Source organism: Schistocerca nitens, chromosome 9, assembly GCF_023898315.1.
Source record: "Schistocerca nitens isolate TAMUIC-IGC-003100 chromosome 9, iqSchNite1.1, whole genome shotgun sequence".
Classification (NCBI taxonomy): domain Eukaryota; kingdom Metazoa; phylum Arthropoda; class Insecta; order Orthoptera; family Acrididae; genus Schistocerca; species Schistocerca nitens.
In genome coordinates this window covers 178488049-178513032 of record NC_064622.1, presented here as the reverse complement: position 1 = coordinate 178513032, position 24984 = coordinate 178488049, and the positions used below count along the sequence as shown (strand labels likewise).

Below are 24984 nucleotides of genomic sequence, written 5' to 3'. Positions count from 1 at the left end.
GTCATCTCTGCAAATGAGAGCATATGTAGTTAGTGAACCATCGCTAGCAAAGTCGGCTGTACAACTGGGGCGAGTGCTAGTGAGTCTCTCTAGACTAGACCTGCCGGGTGGCGGCGCTCTGTCTGCAATCACTGATGGTGGCGACACGCGGGTCCAACGTATACTAACGGGCCGCTGCCGATTTAAAGGCTACCACCTAGCAATTGTGGTGTCTGGCGGTGACACCACACACTCATCTTTCTTTGATTAAATACAGATTTTCAAAGTTGTGGTATTCTTTTTGAATCACCCTGCACAAAGGTAAAGCGTCTCATTTATGAACTGGAAGAAACAGTTTCAGATGTTTTTCCATAAATTATTTCTGTAATTCACTGTAAGCTTTTAATGGCTCTTTAGATAAGTTTTCAAGACACTGTGTTTATTGCTAGTATAAAATTTGCATGTGGAATGCAGTGCTTACTGGCACTATGGAAAATCCATGAAATAACTTATATTAATTGAGCACAAGAGAAAAATAAAATATCAATGTTACATTTGTTTTGGGGTGAAATTGATTATACTGTTTAGTCCATGGGAATAAGAGCATGATAATGGATGTACCATGTTTCTTGTAGTTTGTTTTAGCCAGCTCATTGGGACTAGACCAGAGACAAAATAACTGCACTATCCCACTGAATCATTTGTCATGACTATTTGGATTTGTTACCAACTCTATTCATCCTCCGCATTCCAATCTAGGAACTAATTACATGTCAAAATTTGATATTAATTAATAAAGAAGGAGCATACATAAGTAAACACTTGTAGATGTTCGCATCATGTGGCTTTTTCTCCATTCATCATTAGTATTCAACCTCAGGTGTTAACATATATATACCATATTTCCAATATTTCGGGTATATGTCTTCCTGTTACACAACAACCAAATTTGTGGCAACTGATGAGCCACTTCATGAAAACTCATGTAAGTAACCACCATATTTTTTCTGTTTTTATGGTCATCCTCTCCATCTTCTAAGTATGCTACCTTAATTGAGGAGTATTAATTGTAGCGACTCAAGACCGTTGATCACCTCTCATGTCTTGAAGCCCAGAAAAGCTTATATCCCTTATTACTGGTATTGAATTTTGCCAATACTGTGGCCAGGAAATCATGCATACCTCCATCCCCACAAAGCTGCCTACTGGTAGATGCAAAAGAAAATTATCCCATAAGAGAGATATTCCCACCCCCCTTGAGTTTTCTACAGCACCATTTTCAGGGATGTAGGATCCCTGCACGTGGCTGGAGAAGTAACATTCACATCAGGCATCTACCAGTAACAGGGCTCCCTTTAGGGAAACCTCTCCTTGGGAATCTATAGACCCAAAAACAGACAATGGGTAATGGTGATTCAGAGAGTGTGTCCTAGGGTTGCCTGCTTGATAAGATTGCCACCTTACTCCAACAACCCCCTCCCCCCTTTCTGCTCCTTGGAGATTTCAGTGCACACCATTCCTTGTGGGGGAGTACTGTGTCATCTGGTAGGAGCTTCCTGATTGGCCAATTTCTTTCTGATTTTAATCTGTTTCTTCTCAGTAATGATATCCTACCCATTTAAGTGCTGCCAATGGCATCTTTTCAGCATTTGACCGTAGGACCTCTTCTCCCAGTCTTGTGGCTTCACTACAATCATCACTATAAGACCATCTTCGTGACAGTGATCATTTTTCAGTGATCCTGCCACCTCTTTGTCACTGCTCAATAGGTCCATTGCCTCATTGGGCTCTCTGAAAGGCCAACTGTCAGCTGTATGTCTTTGCCATCACCTGTGTCTTCACGTCATAGTATTGTATCAATGAGATGTTGGAGACATCTATGATGAAATAACCCATGCTGCTGGAACTGTTATTCCCCTTTTTGCGGACCCTGTCCACTGGTGGTAGCATTGTTGACCAAATGCATTGTGACAGCTGTTTACCTATTCAGGACCATCAAAAAGCCCAGAAATGTCTCAAGTGATATCATTCATAGACCTTCTGCATTACTTTTAGGCGGCTCTGTACAATGGCTCACTACGTAATTAAATGCAGGAAGAAAGAATGCTGGGGACACAACATCTCATCGTAGGTGGTGCATGCGTCTTCATTCTAGGTGTGGGCTAAGCTCCATAGTCTACTTGGCCACCAGAGTTCAAAAACTATTCTGTTTCATGGTGATACTTCTCTCCATGCATTGATTCTGGCTAAACACGTGATTACTCACTGTGTCACAGTGTCATTGCCCTTATCTTGATTGGCTACCTTTCAGACATACAAAAGACGGGATAGCTTCCCCCTTCCTGTAACCCTGAGTTTTTCTGATTGGTAACTGCTTCAGACTTTAGACGTGCCTCATTATGCAGACCCTTGCCTTGATTGGATTCATAGTCAGTGGGCCAACATACTCAAGATCTCAACTCATATTTGGCTAGAAGACATTTTCCCTTTGCAGTAGAGAGATACTGTCATCATCCCAACCCTTAAACCAAACTTCACAAATGGACATTTGCTGACATTCAAGAAATGTTCTAAACAAACAATTATCTTGCATGAACACTGAATGAAAAATGGCACGCCACTGATCACAAAGGTTCACTCCATCAAGATCAAAGGTGAACTCCTTGAGAATTACAAACCATGCAGGATTTTCAGCTAGGTATCCACTCTTATGAGAATGCATGTAGAATCATGCTGGTGTAATGGGTTGATGAGAACTGAGAGCTTAAAGGTGGAAGACAGGTCAATACGCAAGACAGAGATTACTACTAAAACATCGTGCAACAAGTTAATAAGAGTGGAAAGCTAAGTGCATTGTAAGTAACAGAGGTGGGAAGAGGGCAGTTAAAAATAGATGGGAAACAAATGAAAGATGTAGAAAACTAAAATGGAGTGAAGCGAATAGTAGTTACAGTGAAGAAAAGCTGAGACAGAAGAAATTAATGTAAATTAAGGCCAGATGGGTGGTGAGAGCCAAGGACATGCAGTGCTAGTTCCCACCTGTGGGGTTCTGAGAAACTGGTGTCTGGAATTGATTGTTTTCGTTGTTAGCATGAAATTGCCTATCCTTTGAGGTGTAACGACAGATAGTATGATAATATGTTTCGTAGGTATTGAAAAAAAGTCCAAAGGCTGAATTTGTCCAGTGGTTCCAGGTGGTATGAATTGCAGTGTCGCTTTTCGGGAGGAATAGTTTGTGCTAAAGGAGTATGATATTTATAAGCAGAGCAGGAGCCAGGCAAAAGCAATTAGTTTGACCAGCTATGAGCCAAAAGTAGTGCTCACACAATAGTTGTAGTTCTCTTATGCCTATTTTCCCATCTTACTTGTTGTGACGTAAATATTCCCTACTGGCGTTGCAAGAAGGAATCATAGGGGCAGAGCACCTCCAACTTCTTGCAGCACAATAAATAACTTTTCAACCAATTTACCATCCAGAGTAATGGTCGGCATAATTATATATGATTGCATTGAGACATTGATGTTAGTTTATCTTGATGCAGCTCTCTTGGTATCTCAGATTTCCATAGTTCCTTTCATATTTGTTTGCTCTTCAAATCCCGATTAGTTGGAGTTGAAAACAAATTCCTTACTTAATGATGAGGTAAGTTTGTTTATCTCATCTACAAATTTATGGGCCTATTCTGCAGTTCGTTGTGCATTGTCAAATCAACGCTTTGTTCGAAGTTTTTTTTATCTTTGTTATCTACTGCTTCCCTTGAAATCTCTGTAATTTATGTTGTGCCCAATTTCATGTGCATAACATAGTAGGTCACTATCATGCACATGCTGTAAATTGAATCAGGCAACCTTGAAATGTGCAAACATCAGTTTTTGTAACAAGTGTATCCCTTGAAAATCCATAGTTTTCATATGCACTACACAGTCATTGCTGCGGATTTATTCAGTTTTTTTTATTAGTGGCAGCCACTGAGGCAGTCCATTGGCAGGGCCAAAAAAACTTCGTTTGGTGGTATTGAATGTATTATGAAATTTTGTCAATAATTCATATATTTAATAAGATATTATATCAAACAAGACATATAGGGAAGGGTATGTGCGGACGCTTTTACGTGACAGTTGTAAGTTAGGGGTGTTTTGATGTATGGTTGCATAAGAATACCGGTGGAGGTCGGGCCTGAACTACCATGCTAACGACAATGCCAGCTCAGCTAACAATTGTGCTCTAGCCGTTACTGAATGATTTGTGTACTCCTCTTTGCTCTGAGTTGTGCTTGTTGGTTTTCCTTTCCTTATTTTGAAATGAGTGCAGAGAGCAGTCTTGCTCTGTCACAGGGTTCGAATTCGACTCTCACAACACCAGATAGAATCAGCGATCCGTATGTCCATTATTATGTCAGTTCTGCCTTCCCAGGAGCACAGAACACAGACGTAGGCTGCCAGCCGTGTGGGAGGTAGGTGAGGCTTGTCCCCCCACACTGCTCTTCTACCCTGGACAGCCAGAACTCCTTGTTTGTTTAAGTTCTTAGCCGACTGCCAGAAAAGTGTCCAATCAAGATGATTGCCAGTATGAGAAATAATAGAGTGTACATAAATTATTTGAACTTGTAATCTGGACTTCGGGAAGCAAATTAATCAAATTACCAACATTTAAAACTAAAAGCATCGTACTCACTAAAAGCAGCAACTCCATGACTTTGGGAAGACAGCTTCAAAATAATTAGTAGGAATGGTATTGGAAATCTATTTGTCACTTCCTCTTGTTGACAAATCTACGAGGGTCAGTCAAAAAGTAATGCCTCCTATTTTTTTTTCTACGTTTAATTGTCAGGAAATTTAAATGCAATTACATAGGTTGAAAACCACAACATTGAGGATCATTTTGTCATTTTTCAATGTAATCTCCGCCCATCTCTACAGTTTTGGTCCATCTTTGAACAAGGGCATGTATCCCAGCACGGTAAAAATCACAGCTCTGCTTCCTAAGCCATTGACGCACGGATGTTTTGACGGCCTCCTCATCTTCAAAATGAATCCCACGATGAGCTTCTTTTAGTGGCCCGAACAGATGGAAGTCTGATGGTGCCAGGTCAGGGCTGTATGGGGGATGAGGCAAAACTTCCCATCCAATTTTGACAATCTCGTCAGAGGTGTGACGACTGGTGTGTGGTCTTGCATTGTCATGCAAAAGAAGAACATCTGCCATTGATTTTGTTGGGCGAACTCGCTGAAGACGTGCTTTAAGTTTTTTGAGGGTTGTGACGTATTGAACAGAATTTATTGTGCATCCCTGCTCCAAAAAATCAACCAGAATCACACCCTCTGTATCCCAGAAAACTGTTGCCATAACTTTCCCTGCCGATCGCACAGTTTTGAATTTTTTCTTCCTCGGCGAGCTTGTGTGACGCCACTCCATTGACTGCCTCTTTGATTCGGGTTCAAAAAAATGCACCCATGTTTCGTCCCCGGTCACAATTTTTTTCAGAAACTCATCTCCCTCCAAACGGAAGCGCTGCAAGTGTTGGGAGGCTATTGTTTTCCTTGCCTCTTTATTCTGATCGGTTAACATTCTTGGAACCCACCGTGCACAAACTTTTGAGTACCCCAATTGTTTAATAATCGTGATCACACTGCCTTTACTAAGAGAAATAATGCGACACACTTCATCTGCAGTCACCCGACGGTCACCACGAATGATGTCATCAACTTGCTGAATGTTGTGTGGAGTCACTGCACTCACCGGCCTGCCGCTCCGCTTTTCGTCAGTCAACGGTGTTTGCCCTTCAGCTTCCTTACAACGACGAACCCATCGTCTAACAGTGCTGACATCCACTGTCACAACACCATACACCTTCTTCAGTCTTTCATGAATGCGTATGGGCGTTTCACCTTCTGCATTCAAGAATTCAATCACACAACGCTGTCTCAAACGAACATCGATGTCGGCCATCTTACAAACTTCTGCTGTGCTGCCACCTGTTGACACAGAAAGTTACTACTGCAGTGGATTGCAGAAGAAGGTTTGAGGAATGGCGCCAAATTCAAATTTTTCACTTAACTTAATTTCTTTAAGTAGAAAAAAAATGGGAGGCATTACTTTTTGACCGACCCTCGTATTACTCTTGAAGTGAAATATTCAGTCTTACACACAAATGACTTTTTACAGGATTGCATCCCTAAAGCACTCAAGTCATTCTTCTTTCATGGTGTTTTGTTGAAACGTCTTATTCTCTTGAGCATTGGAAAGCACCACTCAGCTTCTGATGTCGAGATAGACATTGTGATTAGCAGTTTCAAAACTTTGTCTCCTCAAAATTATTACGGAGCTCATTCTCTAAAATCAGTAAAAGAAACAGAACTTGTGCCAGAAACTGCCCTCAACTCAGGCCTAGCATAGAAGACTTGAAGCTCACCCTTCAACTTTCTTTTTTCCAGAAATGTATAAGTGTCTGTAATTTCAAGGTACTTGTCTGGAAAATATGTGACATATTTGTCAGATTGGTTTACATCAAATAAGTTGGCTACAGTGAGGTGTCCAGTAAACATAAAACGCAATTTTATTACAGAAAGGATGGCATCGCACACTTCCAAAGCATCTCATTTTTTTTTTTCCCCCCCCAGACATATTAAGATTCCGTGGCTTCATCATTTTCAAAATTAACTTGTTAATGATGGATTCCGTGCCATCACTGCTTCAAAGTTCTGGATGCCTTGTTTTGCTTTGGTCAGTTCAGTTATCTTCTTCTGAAACTGATTAAAAAGTATGTCTGCATGAGGCGTTATCTTATAGAAATGTGATAGCCAGAAAATGAATTTGTTTGCTTGCAGTCTTTGTTTGTATGAACCAGCTTCCTCAATGGTAGAAGATAATTTTGTGCTCTCACTTTTTTCAGTGACTTCCATAGCAGTAATAAGATCTTCCTTGTTTTCATAAACATGTTTTACTACTCGCGAGTGGTAATTCTATCTTGTGACACACTCTTATGGGAAAAGGTTTTTTGAGTAATGCCGTGCAACACTTTTGATCTCAGTGGCGAGTTAGAAAAGAAAGAAGAAATACATGAAAGATGTACAAAAAAGATGTGGCCTTTGCGATTATGGGAAAAGGTTTTTTGAGTAATGCCGTGCAACACTTTTGATCTCAGTGGCGAGTTAGAAAAGAAAGAAGAAATACATGAAAGATGTACAAAAAAGATGTGGCCTTTGCGATTAACACAGGCTGCCATAGACATAAGTACGTTGAACTGGTGCTCATAACAATGGATGTAGTTTGCATTAGGGTATTTGTCTTTCATTAATTTCTGAACCCAATTCGATTTGCCACTTGTCTACTAGTTTTGCTCAGTCATCATCAATTAATGATTCAGATTCACTCATAATTCTCTCAGATATAGTGTGAGCATTCTGACTTTCTGGATTAACAAAGCTCCCTCGACAAAATAACATAAAACAATAACCAATTAAAATTTGAAAGTCACACGTGTTTCTTCAATCACGATTATTGCAACATAATTCTCACATTTTCTTTCATGGTACACTTCGTCGAACATGCATTGCAGCAGTTCGTTCTGAACCGTTTTAGAAATGCCTTTGAACACTGATACTCGACAGAGATGGACTTGAAGGTAAATGTTCAGTTCTGCACTGAACTGAATTAGCTCACAAAAAAGACCCTTATTTTGAAAGGCATCAGATTCATCGTGGCCCCTGAGAGCCAGTTGCAAAGCGCCACAGAACCAAATACAGTTTACAATTAAATAAAGTATAAATCCTTTTCTACACGTTTGTTGTGGCTGTCAATTGTTTGTCTATATTGTGAATTTAATTTTGCTGAATATTGGTTTTGCCTAGAAATGAAAGACTAAGTGCATTATTTATGTGTCTCTTTGACATTTCATGTACTTTCATTGTAGACCATATATACCCAATGTCAGATGTTTTGGTCGTACACCACTAAACATTTCCCCAAAATAACACACAAGGAAAACAAAAAAACTGTATTGTTCTCTTCCATTTGCTCTTTTGGTAAATTTCCAAATTGAATGTACAGCATCAATTTTTTTGTTTGCTAGGGTAGATATAGGGTCCTGTCGCTAAATGGCATTTTTAATAACTCACTTATTTTGTTCATTTTGCTACTTTCACAGTTAACTGAATTTTCACTTACAGATAACAATATACACACAACCATACTGTTTCAGTTACCAGACATCACAATAACTACAATGTGTTCATACAGAACTGTATTAAACGAACACAGTGAGTATAAACAGAAATACTACACTGTTGTTTGGAAAATATATTCTCAATAGATGGTAAATACATTAGTTTTTTTTTTTTTTTTCTGTACCAATAGCCTTGCTGTTGTGAAATAATGCCTCTTAGTTTCAGAATCTAAGGGCATAATTGTATTCAAATTATAAGTAGTTATTTATAATTATCTTTAAGTGTATTATTTCTGTATTTGATTTAATTAAGCATTAATTTGCATTTACAAATGCATTGGCATTAATTTGCAGAAAGATTGTAACATTGGATTACAAGAAGTTTGAGCCCCAATGTCTTCCAACATGGTCGTTAGATACGGTAAAAGATCATGCTTCTGTAGCTTCTGCACTTAACTGCTCTCTGGCAGGAGGAATACAAAGCTCTAAGTCAAAGCAGCTGTGACTCCACCTCTGCCATAAGAAGCATGTAGAAACTGATGACCGAGCCTTTCACACAGTGCTTGTGAGGGCAGACAGTGCCAATCTGCAGTTGACTCCAAGGTTCAGAAAACTAACATGAGAGCAGGCATGGCAAAACAATGTTTTATGTGCAATTCACATAGATTTCTCTCTCTCTTTTTCACACAAGTGGTGCCATGGCACAGTGGCGCTACCTCAGAAGCTGCCCCAGTTGCAGATGATCTTCCATGTACGTAATTATATTTAGTACCCGTTCCTTGGACAAGGATTGTCCTTCATTGGAGACAGGATTGGTAGCTCCCTATCCAGCAAAGATGATGAACTATATGGCTTGATAACATGTTTCAAACCACTTTTGCTTGTTAAGCATGTATTGTCTTCAATACCTTCACTGCGCAGTGCCGATGGTACTGTTACTGACGACTGTGCGGCTAAAGCGGAGTTATTGAACGAGTATTCCAGAATTTGAAACATGAACAGCTGGTAGCATGAGTTTCTTAGAAGTAGATACCTTAGGGGTTGCGAAGCAACTCAAATCGCTTGATACGGGCAAGTCTTCAGGTACAGATTGTATACCGATTAGGTTCCTTTCAGATTACGCTGATACAGTAGCTCCCTACTTAGCAATCATATACAACCGCTCGCTCACCGATAGATCTGTACCTACAGATTGGAAAATTGCGCAGGTCGCACCAGTGTTTAAGAAGGGTAGTTGGAGTAATCCATCGAACTACAGACCTATATCATTGACGTCGGTTTGCAGTAGGGTTTTGGAGCATATACTGTATTCAAACATTATGAATCACCTCGAAGGGAACAATCTATTGATACGTAATCAGCATGGTTTCAGAAAACATCGTTCTTGTGCAACGCAGCTAGCTCTTTGTTCGCACGAAGTAATGGCCGCTATCGACAGGGGATCTCAAGTTGATTCCGTATTTCTAGATTTCCGGAAAGCTTTTGAAAACATTCCTCACAAGTGACTTCTAATCAAGCTGCGGGCCTATGGGGTATCGTCTCAGTTGTGCGACTGGATTCGTGATATCCTGTCAGGAAGGTCGCAGTTTGTAGTAATAGATGGCAAATCATCGAGTAAAACTGAAGTGATATCGGGTGTTCTCCAGGGAAGCGTCCTGGGACCTCTGCTGTTCCTGATCTATATGAATGACCTGGGTGACAATCTGAGCAGTTCTCTTAGGTTGTTCGCAGATGATGCTGTAATTTACCGTCTAGTAAGGTCATCCGAAGACCAGTATGAGTTGCAAAGCGATTTAGAAAAGATTGCTGTATGGTGTGGCAGGTGGCAGTTGACGCTAAATAACGAAAAGTGTGAGGTGATCCACATGAGTTCCAAAAGAAATCCGTTGGAATTCGATTACTCGATAAATAGTACAATTCTCAAGGCTGTCAATTCAACTACGTACCTGGGTGTTAAAATTACGAACAACTTCAGTTGCAAAGACCACATAGATAATATTGTGGGGAAGACAAGCCAAAGGTTGCGTTTCATTGGCAGGACACTTGGAAGATGCAACAAGTCCACTAAAGAGATAGCTTACACGACACTCGTTCATCATGTGTTAGAATATTGCTGCACAGTGTGGGATCCTTACCAGGTGGGATTGACGGAGGACATTGAGAGGGTGCAAAAAAGGGCAGCTCCTTTTGTATTATCACGTAATAGAGGAGAGAGTGTGGCAGATATGATACGTGAGTTGGGATGGAAGTCATTAAAGCAAAGACATTTTTTGTCGCGGCGAGATCTATTTATGAAATTTCAGTCACCAACTTTCTCTTCCGAATGCGAAAATATTTTGTTGAGCCCAACCTACATAGGTAAGAATGATCATCAAAATAAAATAATAGAAATCAGAGCTCGAACAGAAAGGTTTAGTAGTTCGTTTTTCCCGCGCGCTGTTCGGGAGTGGAATGGTAGAGAGATAGTATGATTGTGGTTCGATGAACCCTCTGCCAAGCACTTAAATGTGAATTGCAGAGTAATCATGTAGATGTAGATGTACTCCTTATGAACATTGTCAGGTGTATATGGCACCACACATTCCACTGACACATCTTTCATAAATACTAATATTTCACCTGCCACTTCTTCCTCACTCTGAGAGATTCCTTGAGTTCCTTTCTGATGAAATGCCAGCTTTGGCAACTGTTGTTGATATAATGGAATGTTTGTTTTGTGCATCATTGGCATTGCTCTGCTTTGTATCAACACCACTAGCACTGTAGCACAGTTGTGAGTTATTCGTAGACTAAGCAGTTCAACTATACTCTGTAGCCTCATGCTGTGCTCACCATTGGATACCTACAGTCCCGCCTCCTGTTGCCATTAGTAGCCAAAATTGTGATTTCTTAGTAGGCAATGTGTAGGCCTTCGAGTGCTGTGAACGACATTGGCCTTTTGCAACCTCGCACTTGAGGTGTTCCTTGTTAGCTCTACAAATAAACTCAAATTTCTGGGTGTTATTGTGGCTGTCATGGAAAGAGCATATGGATCATATTTGTAAGGAAGTCTGTACAAATACGTACTTACTGAAAAGAGTCTTCCTCGACCATGATACCTTGAGGCAAATTCATATCGGTTTGATAAATCCAAATCTACAGTATGGTTTTGAGATGGAGCACCAGCAGCCTATACAGAGAGGCTATTTTAGACTTCAGAAAAAGCAGTGAGAGTGGTAGCTAAGTAAATGAGAGGGGGTGGGCAGGGGGGGGGGGGGTGGCGACTTGCAGAGAAATTTTCATGAAATATAAAACACTTCCCATCTATTCAACACACATCCTGCAGGCAACGATGTTTGTGAAAATAAGTCCGAAACATAATATAATGAACAGTAACGTACGTAATTACAGTACATGGGGAAGAGAAAACTTTCAGCTAATTACAAGTAATATAAAGGCTGCAGACCATTGTCAACATAAAATAGGAACAATTTTTTATGTAATCTTGAAAGAAACTGTAGTGTGTATTAATGAAAAAATGCTGTTATTCAATAGGAGATTTTAGTTTGTAATGACTCCTTAGCATATGTAACTATTAAGTTTTTTAACAAAAAAGAATAATTTCTGATCTTTACTCTTTATCTCAATGTGTGCATTTATCTTTCACTGGTTTGAGAAGTACAGTTAATACACTCTGAAAACTGGTATATGGACAGCAAAACAATCAATAAACAAATACAGTAGATCATTGAAACTTCCTGGCAGATTAAAACTGTATGCCGGACCAAGACTCAAACTCAGGACCTTTGCCTTTTGCGGGCAAGTGCTCTACCATCTGAGCTACCCAAGCACAACTCACACCCCATCCTCACAGCTTTACTTCCACCAGTACCTCGTCTCCTACTTTCCAAACTTCACAGAAGCTCTCCTGCGAAACTTGCAGAACTAGCACTCCTGGAAGAATGGATATTGCAGAGACATGGCTTAGCCACAGCCTGGGGGATGTTTCCAGAATGAGATTTTCACTCTGCAGTGGAGTGTGTGCTGTATGAAAGTTCCTGGCCAATTAAAACAGTTTTAAGGAGTGAAAGTTTTGCAGGAGAGCTTCTGTGAAGTTTGGAAAGTAGGAGACGAGGTATTGGCAGAAGTAAAGCTGTGAGGACGGGGCATGAGTCGAGTCTCGGTCCGGCACACAGTTTTAACCTGCCAGGAAGTTTCATATCAGCGCACACTTCGCTGCAGAGTGAAAATCTCACAGTAGAGCATTGATTATCTGAACCATTTGAGGGCATGGGTGTTTGGAACACCAGTTTATTCTCATAATCGAACTGTATACTTGTATTTACCAATTTACCAACAAAAAGTACATATATTTATAACAAAAAAGAATCTCTTTTGTTATTACAAAAACAAGTGCAATAGGAGTTGTGTAATATAGCCTATTTAATGAAATATATGTTACATGTATACATTTGGCATGTCCAGTAGAAATGTATGGCCTGTCGAAGCAAGCCCAGTCACCCACAAGCAGCTAAGTCACATATTTTTTCCAAAAAGATATCTGATACTGGTCACTTTCATTTTGAGATTCAAATCAACACAAGACAGTATCTAAACATGTAAATGCTTTTGGAGCAGCTGAAATATTTTCATTTCCTGGACCAATAGTTGATAAGATACTGGTGGCATCAGTGCATCCTGCACTGAATTTGCAAACTTATTTCAGTGCTGGACAGAATAGCCAATGGTAGAAACAAGGAAACTGCCTAAAACACTATGAAAACAGTAATACCAACTGTTGATTAAAGACACATCAAAGCATAATAGAGATTCACAGGGACAGGTGTTCGATAACCAAGTTTCAGCAACTTAGTTAATTCTCTTTTGATGTAAGCAGTGGAATGTGAAAATTGTTGCAGATTGGTAGGACATCCTTAGGCTTAAACACCAGAGCCTTCAGGATGCCCATAAGGGCGGTACTCTGAGGAAACCATGTCCCCAAAACTCTGCTGCATAGAGCTGAGTGGGATTTCAAGGTGCACATCATGTGTTCACATATCAATAGTTCCAAAAATGTTGACCGGCATTATTTAAATGGGAAATATGCAAAATCCTGTACTAATCAGATTACCTTTTAGAGAACGAAATTTTCAACCACATTTTTACATAATTTCTATGTCTGTTACAGGTGATGCAAAGCGCATGATGGTTCCTACTGAAAGACAATACAGAAAACGTCGTGCCTCTTCTTCTGATAGAGAAGATACTCACACCAGAAAGAGAACAGTACCAACCTCCAATGGTGATAAAAATACTCTTGAATCGGACAGTTCGAGTTCCCCTAGTGATAGCTCGAGTGATGACTCGAGTGATTCAGAAGAAATTTCAGAAAATGTCAGCAACAACAAAGAAAAATGTGAAGCTGATAAAATGGAGGCTGTTGCAAAAGACTCAAAGGAATTGGACACAAGCAAACAAGGAGATAAGAAAGTTGGTGAAGAAACTGTAGAGACTACAGAGCCTGTTCCAAAGTGCAACATTTGGGAAAAACGTACAGTTGGACCCCTATTTGAAGCTGCATTGGAGCGATACTATGCTAGGAAAGCAGCAAGGCTTGCTGGGTGATAATCTTTTGTGTTTTAAAACATATGGAGCTACAGCTGTTGTAGATATTTCTATGCACAGATTTGAAATTTGTTTTGTTTCCTATTTTTGTGCGTGCTTGATAACTGTTAAGAGACAACATTGTAAATGACCGACTGGCTGGTGAATACAGGGAAAAAGTAGTTTTCCCATTACAAACAGCTAGTGGTAACATGACAATTTCAGTTCCTTCTCATTTACTATTTTTTTCCCTACAGTAGTGGTTTTTTTTTATCTGTCGTCCCACCCCCAGAGTACTTAGCATGTTCTTTCATGCTACCTCTATCTTGGAATTCTAATTTTAACAAGTGTCTTCAGAAAATATGTCTGATCTTGACTTTTATGTTGACTTCATAACTTTTCACACCTGACTTTGTTTCTTTTTCCATAGACACTTACAGATCTTTTGTATAAACCTTGTAATTAATTCTGTATAAAAAATATACATTGTCTTTCTCTTCTGTTATTTTGTACTGTATTTTGATATATTTCATCATTACCTCTTAATTTACACTGTTACATGCTTTTTACTGGACCTAAAATTTTCCTCATTCTTTTCTTTAATACTTCTAGTTTCTCTAATTCATTTCTAGGCTTTCTGGTTTCACTACTGCATTGTAATATGTTACTTTTTGTATTTCTTAATATTCAATGTCAGTTGTTGATATTTTTAGTTATACAACACTGTTTTCATGTTGTGTGTTCTTTCATTTATCTGTGTATTGTTTCGGTATTTTGTCTCACTGCATTGTTGCAAGCAGTTGTGCCAAAAGAAATTCTGCCAAGTCAGTGGAAAGATTTAACTAAAGAATAGTACAAAATGTGATCTATATTGTATGTCTTGTAACATATCAAATTAATGAAGAAAATGTACAGAACATAGATCTTAATGAAAATTGCTTGTTTTTTATTTTTGTTGCTGTACTACAATTGATAAACAAAGAAGAATCATTTTTTTGTTATGTTACAATCTAATGTAATTAAATACAAACTGTACTACAGATATCGAGTGTCAAAAGATAAAAACTGGGAATGAGGTGCAGAAAGTGGAAAGAGGTGAGGGAACAGATGAAGTCCAAATCAGCTATATCACAAAGCAAGCGGAACTCAAGCTTTTGAATCAGTCAGTTATTTTTCCATCAATGACTACTGAGTAGATTGGCATAGATAAAGAGCTGTTCGAAGATGATACAGGTAGGCAAGAAAAAAATGAAGCCAGTCAGATTGTGTTTCAGTGGTTAAAGAATCCCGACTCCTCAGTGGAACACAGTGTCCAACAACTAGTTGGGTTCATCCATCAAAAACAGTAATAAAGAAAATGCCTTATTGGTCGAGAAGACAGTATTATGGTGGAGCTTTAATAGGTTATCAGCTTATCAACCACCTTAATTAATACTAGTGTCTTTGAAATTTGGGGAAGAATCTCTCCTCACAGACCCAGTAAAACTTGTATTGCAGTTCTTTAAACACTGTGTTAAATTGTGTTTGAAAAGCGCACATCATCCCTACTTTATAGACTGTATCAACAGATTTTTTTGAAGGCTGTATTTAAGGGGCTGGTTATTACATTTGTTGTTACATTATGTAAAGATAATTACAACTGGAAAGTTCATTTGTGTGCATAGGTAAGTGGTAATTTTGTTTCAGACAGCACTGAATGCATGAGTATATAGTTCCTGGTGTCCAAATGTGATGTAAAGGGTGATTATAATTAAAGTTAAACTTTCAAATTGCTTTTGAAATAACACCACTGGTCAGAATGACATCAAATTGCAACGGAATATTATCGGAGAGAGTGGAAAATGTGTGGTAGAAGAAAATTGATAGTGTGAAAATTGATCAGTAGATGACACTGTATGTGTCAGAATACGTAAATGAAAACACGTCATGCGCATGACCCATTGACATTGGCATAAACACGCTAGGTATACGGCTTTTCCTTCTTTCACGTCTGCGACGTTCGACATGACTGTCTCAATGCAGGATCCTTCTCTGCTTGTTAAGTTGTATTACAAGAATGATGACAGTGTGCATGTCGCTCAGCAGACTTTCTGGACACTGAAGGATTTGAAAAAAAAAAAAAAAGCATTGGTTAGATGATTGCCATAGATCTGGAGAAAATGATTCAGATATTCAAAAAGATGGGTTCTTTTGATGTGCAACCTGGTAGAGGGAGGAATCGAATTGATTTGATGTCAGTGGAAGCAGTGGCCACAGCAATGCAGGAGAAGATGAGTGGCTGTGTGCAAACATTTAGTGCACAGATAATTGCCCAAACATTGGACATAACCCGTGAGCATGGTGCGTAAAATCCTACAAAACGTCTTTCTTTGCTATCCATTCAAAATTACCCATATGCACAATTTGCTTCCTGTTGGCCTGCCATCAAGAGAGACCTTTGCTTTAGAATTTCTTGCTCGCTTGGAAGTGGACAATGATTGGCCGTGAAAGATTTTGTGGACAGACGAAGCTCAGATCCACTAACAGGATGTCAGTACACAGAATTGTCGAATGTGGGCAATGGAAAATCCACACGCAAATCAACCAGTACCATTTCATCCTGAAAAGGTCAGTGTGTGGCGCGGGTTTATGCCATCATTTATCATAGGGCCATGTTTTTTCGAAGAAACAGTTGCTTCCAGTCCTGTTACCTGTACCGTCACTGGTAAGTGCTATGAGTGTCTTTTGCACAACCACGTCATTCCAACTCTCCAACAGCATGGATGTGTGGATGGGATCATTTTTATGCAAGATGACGCACCTCTGCACATTTCAAATCCAGATAAGCAGCTGCTGAAATGAAATGCTATTTCAGAAATGCTAGCATTATCAGCCACCATTTCCCTACAGCCTGGTCATCCCAGTCACCTGATCTTAATCCGTGTGACTTCTGGCTGTGGGGCTATCTGGAAGATGTTGTGTGCAGTGTCCCAATTGCAAACTTAGCTGCACTGAAGGCACGCATTGCACAACACATTCTGAATGTGACCCCGGAAACACTTCGATGAGTTGTGAAACATGCGGTTTCTTGATTTCAACTTTTTGCAGAAAACGGTGGACAGCATATTGAACATGTTTCGCACCAGTCACACGGAAATTAATAATCCGACTTGATTTTGATTGATGCTTTTCAAGCGGTTTTTCGCCTCTTCAATGAAGATTAGGTAATGAAATTCATTTGGAATACAGTACAGAAAATATATAGGAGTAATTGTGGGAAGTGTCACATGGTAGATAATGATATTACAATTAAAAACCGACATTATTGATGCTTTTTATGTGGTTTTTGACGCCAGGAGAGTTAAAAACTGATGTGATTGGTGCTTTTTATGCGGTTTTTGGCCTCACAACAATTAAAAACTGATGAGAATGATGCTTTTTATGTGGTTTTTGACCTCAGGACAATTACAAACTGATTTTTCCCATCTGATGTGATATGACTTTGCCATGGTGGATGGGCTTATGTAACTAACAGTATAACACCTGTACACCTATGCACACTCAGAAGTACAGTTTAACATCAAACGTACGCCTTAGGCATTGTTGTATGATTCATTTGTCATTTGTAGTCGACCACTATTAAACTATGATGCTTACAGCACCATCTGTTCCTACATTTTGTAACTATTTATTTTTCTTCTGCTATACATTTTCCCCCTTCTCCGATAATATTCTGTTGCAATTTGATGTCATTCTGACCAGTGGTGTTATTTCTATAGCAGTTTGAAAGTTTAATTATAATCACCCTGTATTTTCAACAACAAATGGCCACTACAAAGGTAGATTACAGAGCAACTACAAATGACAATTTTTAGATCTGGCAGTCTGAATTGTTAAACAAGTGGTGTGTCCTAACAGAGCAGTCATACAATAACTGTGAAACATCCATCCCCTTCAGTGAAGATTAGGTAATGAAATTCATTTAGAATACAGTATAGAAAATGTATGGGAGTAATTGTGGGAAGTGACACATGGTAGATAGTGATCTTACAAAATACTTTGCTGTTAAATATATGCCTACAGGAGTTTGACAGTTTTCCTTATTCAAGTGATTGATAATTCAAACAAAAGTGATAAGAAATAGTTGTTAACATCAAATGTAATGTTGCAGGAAAAGAGAAATGTGCTTCATTCAGGGGATAAGTTGTTATAAGTACTGTAACTGTAACTAGTAAGTCCAGGAATCAAATGCATATAATATACACAAAGTTAAAACCAGAAAACAATCAAGCAAAAATAATCTTGTATATTATTAAATATTAAACAAAATCTATGACACAAAATGAGATGGAGTTACATGAATTTGGCTGAGAGAACTATGATAACGAGAGCTTTGTGTACAAATTTCGGTGAACTGTTTGTAGCATTGATAGAAAGCACAGGGATTAAAAATAAACAGTTTTGATTAAAATTCACTGGCTCTTCTCAGGCAGGCACCACAGGCATAGGTTTTTTCAAAGTATCAAGCAAAGGATTATAAAGATTGTTTTTTTTTTTTTAATAATTATAATTCTTGTGTTTATGAAGCTACCTAAGAGAGTATTTAACTTATTTGATAACTTCACAAACCCATTTTGAGCTATCTTGGCAGTCAGTCAGTGACTTTAGGGGAGTTATCAATAAAAGCTGCAACTGATTTGTGGCCCAGTTCGAAACTATTAAATGTGTCTCAGGTGTCATATGACCTGTCACTTCAGTGGCAACTAGTTCCGTCTACTGCCTGGGTTTCAATTCCTGTTTTGGTATTAATAAAACAAATGACGGCATGTGGAAGTGAGAATTCTCAGTTTCTTGAGCTACCTCATTTTGTCCCAAAGGGGAATGGTAAGTTGTATGTTAAAGCAGTGTTGGTAAATAGTGTTTCCTTCACAAACAAGAAAATTTTACAAATTATGCAGAGATTTTTCCGCTAAAAGTAATAAAAAATTGCATAGATACATAAAAACACATGAAATGGTTTAGTGATAGTTTCCTCAGTGAACAACAGCCACAAGAAATGGTGCCGTAAGTGTTGAACAGAAGAGAATATTATCTTCTGACAATCAGGAGATCCTGGTGGTTCAGTGCTGTGTTGCAGGGGTCATTGGTATTTCTTGGCAAACAGCATTGAAAGCCTTTTTGGGAATAATAGCAGGATGAAAACAGTACTGTCAGATAGGATAAAATTTCCTACCATTACTGCTGCACTTAAAATGGCCTAGACAAAATGTCAAAATTTTTAATATGGCTGACAGCAGCAATTGTATATAGATTTTCAGTACACAGTCAACTGTTTGCATAAGTTTAATTTAAAAAACCTGGACAATGTTTCAATACTACTAAGGATATCTTCTTCAGAAGGAAAGTCACCTACTTTAAACATATTTTATATGTTTATTTTATAAATGTGTAAAACAATTAATATTTGACAACACTGAAAAGAAGTACTTGGAATAAAACTGGTACTTACATGATGAGCTAAGAGCTAAAGTCAGACAGTAGAAAATATGGAATAAAGTTGTCCATGGAAACAATAAAAATTGTTACACAGGTACAGCTTCTTAAAGAGCAAAATGCTATACATTTCCTAATGGTATGAATGCAGTTGGTTATATATGAAAATGTGGGCAGAGGAAAAATACATCACCAGAAAAAGACCTACCAGTACTTAACATACAAGCGACTTCCAACTCAGTGCAGTGGTTAACTAGTATTACTGTAAACCTGCCAAGAATGATGTATGATCAAAGGGTATGGAGAAATCTCTACATATATGGACTTAACGGCCAGCAGTAGTGCAAATCTTGCACGTAGATTTGCATTATGACTTGTCTGAATACTGATTTGTTGCAGTTCTCCATGTTGTTGTCGTAGACAAGTCTCGTAGCCTCTACGTAACTACTGCAACCTACATCAATATGAACCTGCATACTATAGTCGATCTTTGCCCCTCTCCCCAACAAGCTTTCCTCCATCACCAAATTGAGTGTTCCTTGGTGCCTCAGGATGGTCTTATGAATTGAAACCTCCTTTTAGCAAGTTGTACCCTGAATATCTTTCCTCTCCAACTCAGTTCAGCACTTCTTCATTGATTGTCCTGTATACTTATTTTTTTAACAGCATTCTTCTGTAACACTAGATTTCAAAAGCGTCTATAGTCTTCTTGTCCATATCATTTATCATCCATGTTTCACTTCCTTAAAAGGTTAACCTGTAAATACTTTAAGAAAAGTGCTCTGCATTTTATATCCTCTTTACTTGTGTTATCTTCTGTTGGTCTGCTCCTCAAATAGCAAACCTTGTTTACTACCTTTAGTGTAAATTTCCTAAGCTAATTTCTCAGCATCACCTTATTCACCTACATTCCATTACCCTTATTTTATTTTTGTTCATGCTCATCATGTAGTATCTTTTTAGACCCACTAGGCATTATATTCATCTGTTCTTAAAAGTCCTTTGGTACCTCAGAGAGGATTACATTGTCATTAGCAAACATCTAGGTTAAAAAGGAAGAGCAGGTCACTTAGCAAACATCTAGGTTAAAAAGGAAGAGCAGGTCATTCAGATTCCAGGATGAGACAGACTTACCTGTACTGAGGTTGGGATTGTTCTACCCTCATCCTCATGACAGATGGAACTTCCTCAACCTGGGGTTTGAATGACCTGCCCTACCCTCTTTTCAACCTTCCCCTTCTGGCTAGCAATTGATTCATGATTTATTACGTAATGCAGTCTCTGTTTATGTGAGAGAGTACCCATTTGTAATACATCCACATCTACATCGATACTCCACGATCTGCACTGTGGCGTGTGGTGGAAGGTACCCCATACCACTACTAGTCATCTCCTTTCCAGTTCCACTTGCAAATAGAAGAAGGGAAAAACAACTGTCTATATGCCTCGATATGAGCCCTGATTTCTTTTATCTTCGTGGTCTTTACGCACAATGTACATTAGTGGCAGCAGAATGATTCTGCAGTCAGCTTCAAATGATGGTTCTCTAAAATTTCCCAGTAGTTTCCCTACAAAAGAATGTTGCTTTCCTTCCAGGGATTCCCATTTGAGTTCCTAAATCATCTTCATAACAGTTGTGTGTTGTTTAAACCTATAAATCTAGCAGCCCGCTGAATTGCTTAAATGTTTTTCTTTAATCCGACCTGACACGGACACCAAACACTCAAACCGTGCTCAAGACCAGGTCACACTAACGTGCTACGTGTGGTCTCCTGTACAGGTAGAATTCTCCCAATAAACCGAAGCCGATCATTCACCTTTCCTACCACAATCCTCACATGCTTGTTCTATTTCATATAATTTTGCAATGTTACACTCAGATATTCAAACGACATGACTGTGAAGCAGGACACTACTAATCCTGTATCCGAACATTGCGGGTTTGTATTTCCCACTCAGCTGCATTAACTTACATTTTTCTACATTTAGAGCTAACTGCTATTCATCACACCAACTAGAAATTTTGTCCAAGTCATCTTTTACCCTCCTACAATCACTCAAGTTCAACACCCTACTGTTAGCGGTGCAGATTTAATAAGAGTGAAAAGCTAAGTGCACTTTATGCAACGAGGTGGGATGGGGGACGGTAAAAAGTAGACAAGTCAGAAAGTGAAAGATGTAGAAAACTGAGGTGAAGTGAAGTGAAGAAAGTAGTAGTTACTGTGATTAAATGCTGAAATGGAAGGAATTAACATAAATTAAGGCCAGGTGGGTGGTAAGAACTAGGACATGTTGCAGTGCTATTTCGCACCTGCGGAGTTGTGAGAAACTGGTGTCTGGGGGAAGAATTCAGATGGCGCATGTGGTGGAACAGGCACTGAGGTCTTGACTGTCTTGTTGTATAGTGTGTTCTGCAACAGGATATTGTGTGTTGCCTGCATACACCGTCTGCCTATGCCCATTCATCCTGAGTGATAACTAAGTAGTAGTCACGCCAATGTAAAAGGTGGAACAGTGTTTACATAAAAGCTGGTAAACAATATATGCCATTTCACAAGTGGCTCTCCCTTTGTTAGTATATGTTTTGCCAGTTACAGGGCTGGAATAGATGGTGGTAGGAGGGTGCATAGGACAAGTCTTGCACCAGGGATGATCACAGCAGTAGGAACCATAGGGCAGGGAGATGGATGCAGAAGGAGCATAGGGTCTGACAAGGAAATTTCGGAGATTGGTAGGGCGACAAAAAGTTATTCTAGGTGGTGGCCAAAATCTCAGACAGAATGGATCTCATTTCAGGGCATGATTTTAGGAAGTCATGGGGCCTTGTCGAAGCAGCTGATTGATATACTCAAGACCAAGATAATACGGGGCAACAAGTGGTTTGCTCCAAAGTTGTCTTTTTTTTAAAAAAAAAAGAAAAAGGCATTGGCAGTACGAGGATTGGATGTGATGGACTGGGAAATCTGCTTTTGAAGTAGCCTGTTGGGATAACTGCATCCAGTGAAGGGTGAAGTGAGACTGGTGGTGTATTGCTGTAAAGAGTCTGCATCCAAACAAATATGTTGCTTCGAATGCCAAGGCTGTATGGGAGGGAACATTTGACATGGAAAGGATGGCAACTGTCAAAAAGTAAGTACTGTCGTTTGTTAGTGGGTTTGATGTGGGTGGAGGTGTGTAATTGGCCTTCAATTAGGATGAGATCAACATCAAGGGAACTGGCATGGGATTCGGAATAGGAGCATGTGAAATTTAATTGGGAGAAGATATTTAGATATTGCACGAATTTTAACAGGTCAGCTTCACTGTGATTCGATAAAGTCATAAATTTGTCTAAACCAAACCAAGGGCCGAAGACATGGATCCCAGGAAAGCCCTCTCCAATTGACCATGAAAAGGTTGGCATAGGAAGGAGCCATCCTGGTTCCCACGACCTTACCCCTGACCTGTTTGTATGTCTGTCCCTCAAAGGTGAAGTAATTGTAGGTAAGTATAAAGTTGATTAACGTGAGCAAGAAGAATGTCATAGACTTGGAATCAGGTGAGCATTAACTGAGGAAATGCTCAGCACTGTATATACAATGTACTGTGTGTGGGGGATGTTGGTATAGAGGTAGATGCTGTCAATGGTGACAAGCAAGGCGTGTGGTGAGAATGGGATGGGCATGGATTTCAAATGATCTAGGAAATGGTAGGCATCTTTAATACACGAGGGAAGTCTTTGTACTATGGGTTGCAGTTATTGATCAACTAAGGCAGATATACATTCAGTGGATGCTTTGAAGCCAGCAACTATAGAACGACCATGATGATTGTAGATCTTAGGAAGAAGGTAAAAGGTGGAGGTTCTTGGTTTGGGCGGGGTAAGAAATTCTGGGGATTGAGATGTAAGTCCTTGTGAGGGGCCTGAGGCTTTTAGGAGGGACTACAGGTCAGTTTGGTGGCAGATGCTATATGTAGAGCTGTCAAACAGCTAGCGTAGACCTTCACTAACATAATCCTGGTGGTCAAGTACCACAGTGGTAGATTCTTTGTTTGCTGGGAGGATAATGATGGCATCATCAGCTTTTAGGGAACATAGAGCCTGGAGTTATGCAGAGGACAGATTAGGGTCATGTTGTAGGGACGTGAGGAAAGGCTGTGAAGCAATTCTTGGAAGGCTTCTAAGGGACGATTTTGAGGTAGTGGCAGTGGATCGAGTTGGGATCATAGAACTGTTCAAGGGAGGTTCAATGTCAGATTTGCTGTTGGAAAGGTTTTGGGATTGGGTTGCAAAGTGATATTTCCAGTTGACATTTCTAACCTCCCCCTCACTTATCGACCTTAATGACAGTGAAAAATTAAACCGCGTGTACCTAATGGGAATTTTGGAAAAGCAATCGTCACCGAAGTTAATCTGTCGGTAAAGAGGGAGGAAAGGGTTACATCTAAATGAAAGGAAAAATGCAAATGAAACTGGTGGAAATTAATTTTGAAAAGGGGTAAAGTTAATAAAGAAAGTAAATGTGCGGCCGTTACGTCAACAATTAACTAGCGGTAATTAGATATTTGAGATTTGGGGGAAATCACGGTCGCCAGTCCTAAGGACAATTACTATAGTAACTGAAAAAGAAAGGTTATTACACATATAATTAGCACTAGAAGCGTGGCAACTGAAGGTTGACACGTGTAGTGTGAAAACTGAAAGTTTGTCAGAAGTAATAAATTTCGCTACACTCTGACTTAATTTAGCAAAAGAATTAATAAAACCGGAAAATCGAAAGTTAATTTAGTGACTGAAGTTAATAGTGAGCTTTCTTTCTGAAGCACATCGAAATCCAGCAGAATACGGTTAGTCTTGGACTACCTCAACAATCATTTCAAAAGCAACTTGACTCTACGCAATTTAGAAACAAGAGATTTTACTTTAAACTTGAATTAAATGATTCTGAATAATTAACAATAATAAAATTTAGTACGTACCAAGCTGAGCTGCAGTCACAGGTAAGCTAAAATATGCTAACAAAACTCGCACTCTTAATTTGTGCTTGTGTAATCTAACTATTGTAGCCAGCTATGCTTTAACTGCACTTGGAAACTAAAGTAATGAAATGCAATGATAGTACTTTAATGCTGGCGTCTGAATTTCAACGACACTCGGTTTCATTCCGGAAAAGGAAGGGACCCTGCTTGGTAATGCAATTGGGACAATGAGCAACAAAGGTTCATGCTGAGTTGCTGTAATTTTGCGAGGCAAATGGAACAATTTGAAAAGCTGAGGTCTGCCATACAGTTCTGAAACTTTACGTGCTTTTAGTCTTCCTTGTTGGTTGATTGAAGGTTTGAAGCCGTCGATCGAGGAGGTGGAGACAGTCACTCATTGTCGGCCGTCGCTGTTGCAGAAGCTGGATGTTGGCGGGCCTTCTTCTCGACACGGTCACCAGGCGAAACGGGCTCTTGATGTGCGCCAGCTAATGCTTCCCGTCCGCGACACCATGTCAGAAACTATCATCGCGAGTCGAGCGCAATTACATGCTGCCAAACCCCGAAAGCGCGGCAACTCGCGGGAGCGTCACACAACACACCTACTCCACTCGCTACTCCAGCCAGACCCCGACTGCTCTGCCCGCGCTCCACGCGGCAGAGTTAACCCTACCAAAGATCCTACACACTTTGATTCTTCACACGACCTATCGATGTAATCGTTCGATAGCAGTTTTCCCTAGGCAAGACCCAGCGTAAAAATACAAATAATATTTACGAAACAAACCAATTATACATCGACATAAATGCATATATATATATATAT

General features: G+C 39.4%; 1 protein-coding gene across 1 annotated transcript in view; it reads left to right on the top strand.

Annotated features, from left to right (window-relative positions):
- Positions 1-14232, top strand: part of LOC126203805 (nuclear speckle splicing regulatory protein 1) — a 67315-nt gene extending 53083 nt beyond the window's left edge. The window contains exon 6 of the mRNA XM_049938172.1: positions 13312-14232. Within this exon, the coding sequence (XP_049794129.1) occupies positions 13312-13748 (437 nt within the window). The 3' untranslated portion in view covers positions 13749-14232. The remainder of the gene's footprint in view (positions 1-13311) is intronic.
- The last annotated feature ends 10752 nt before the right edge of the window (positions 14233-24984 follow it).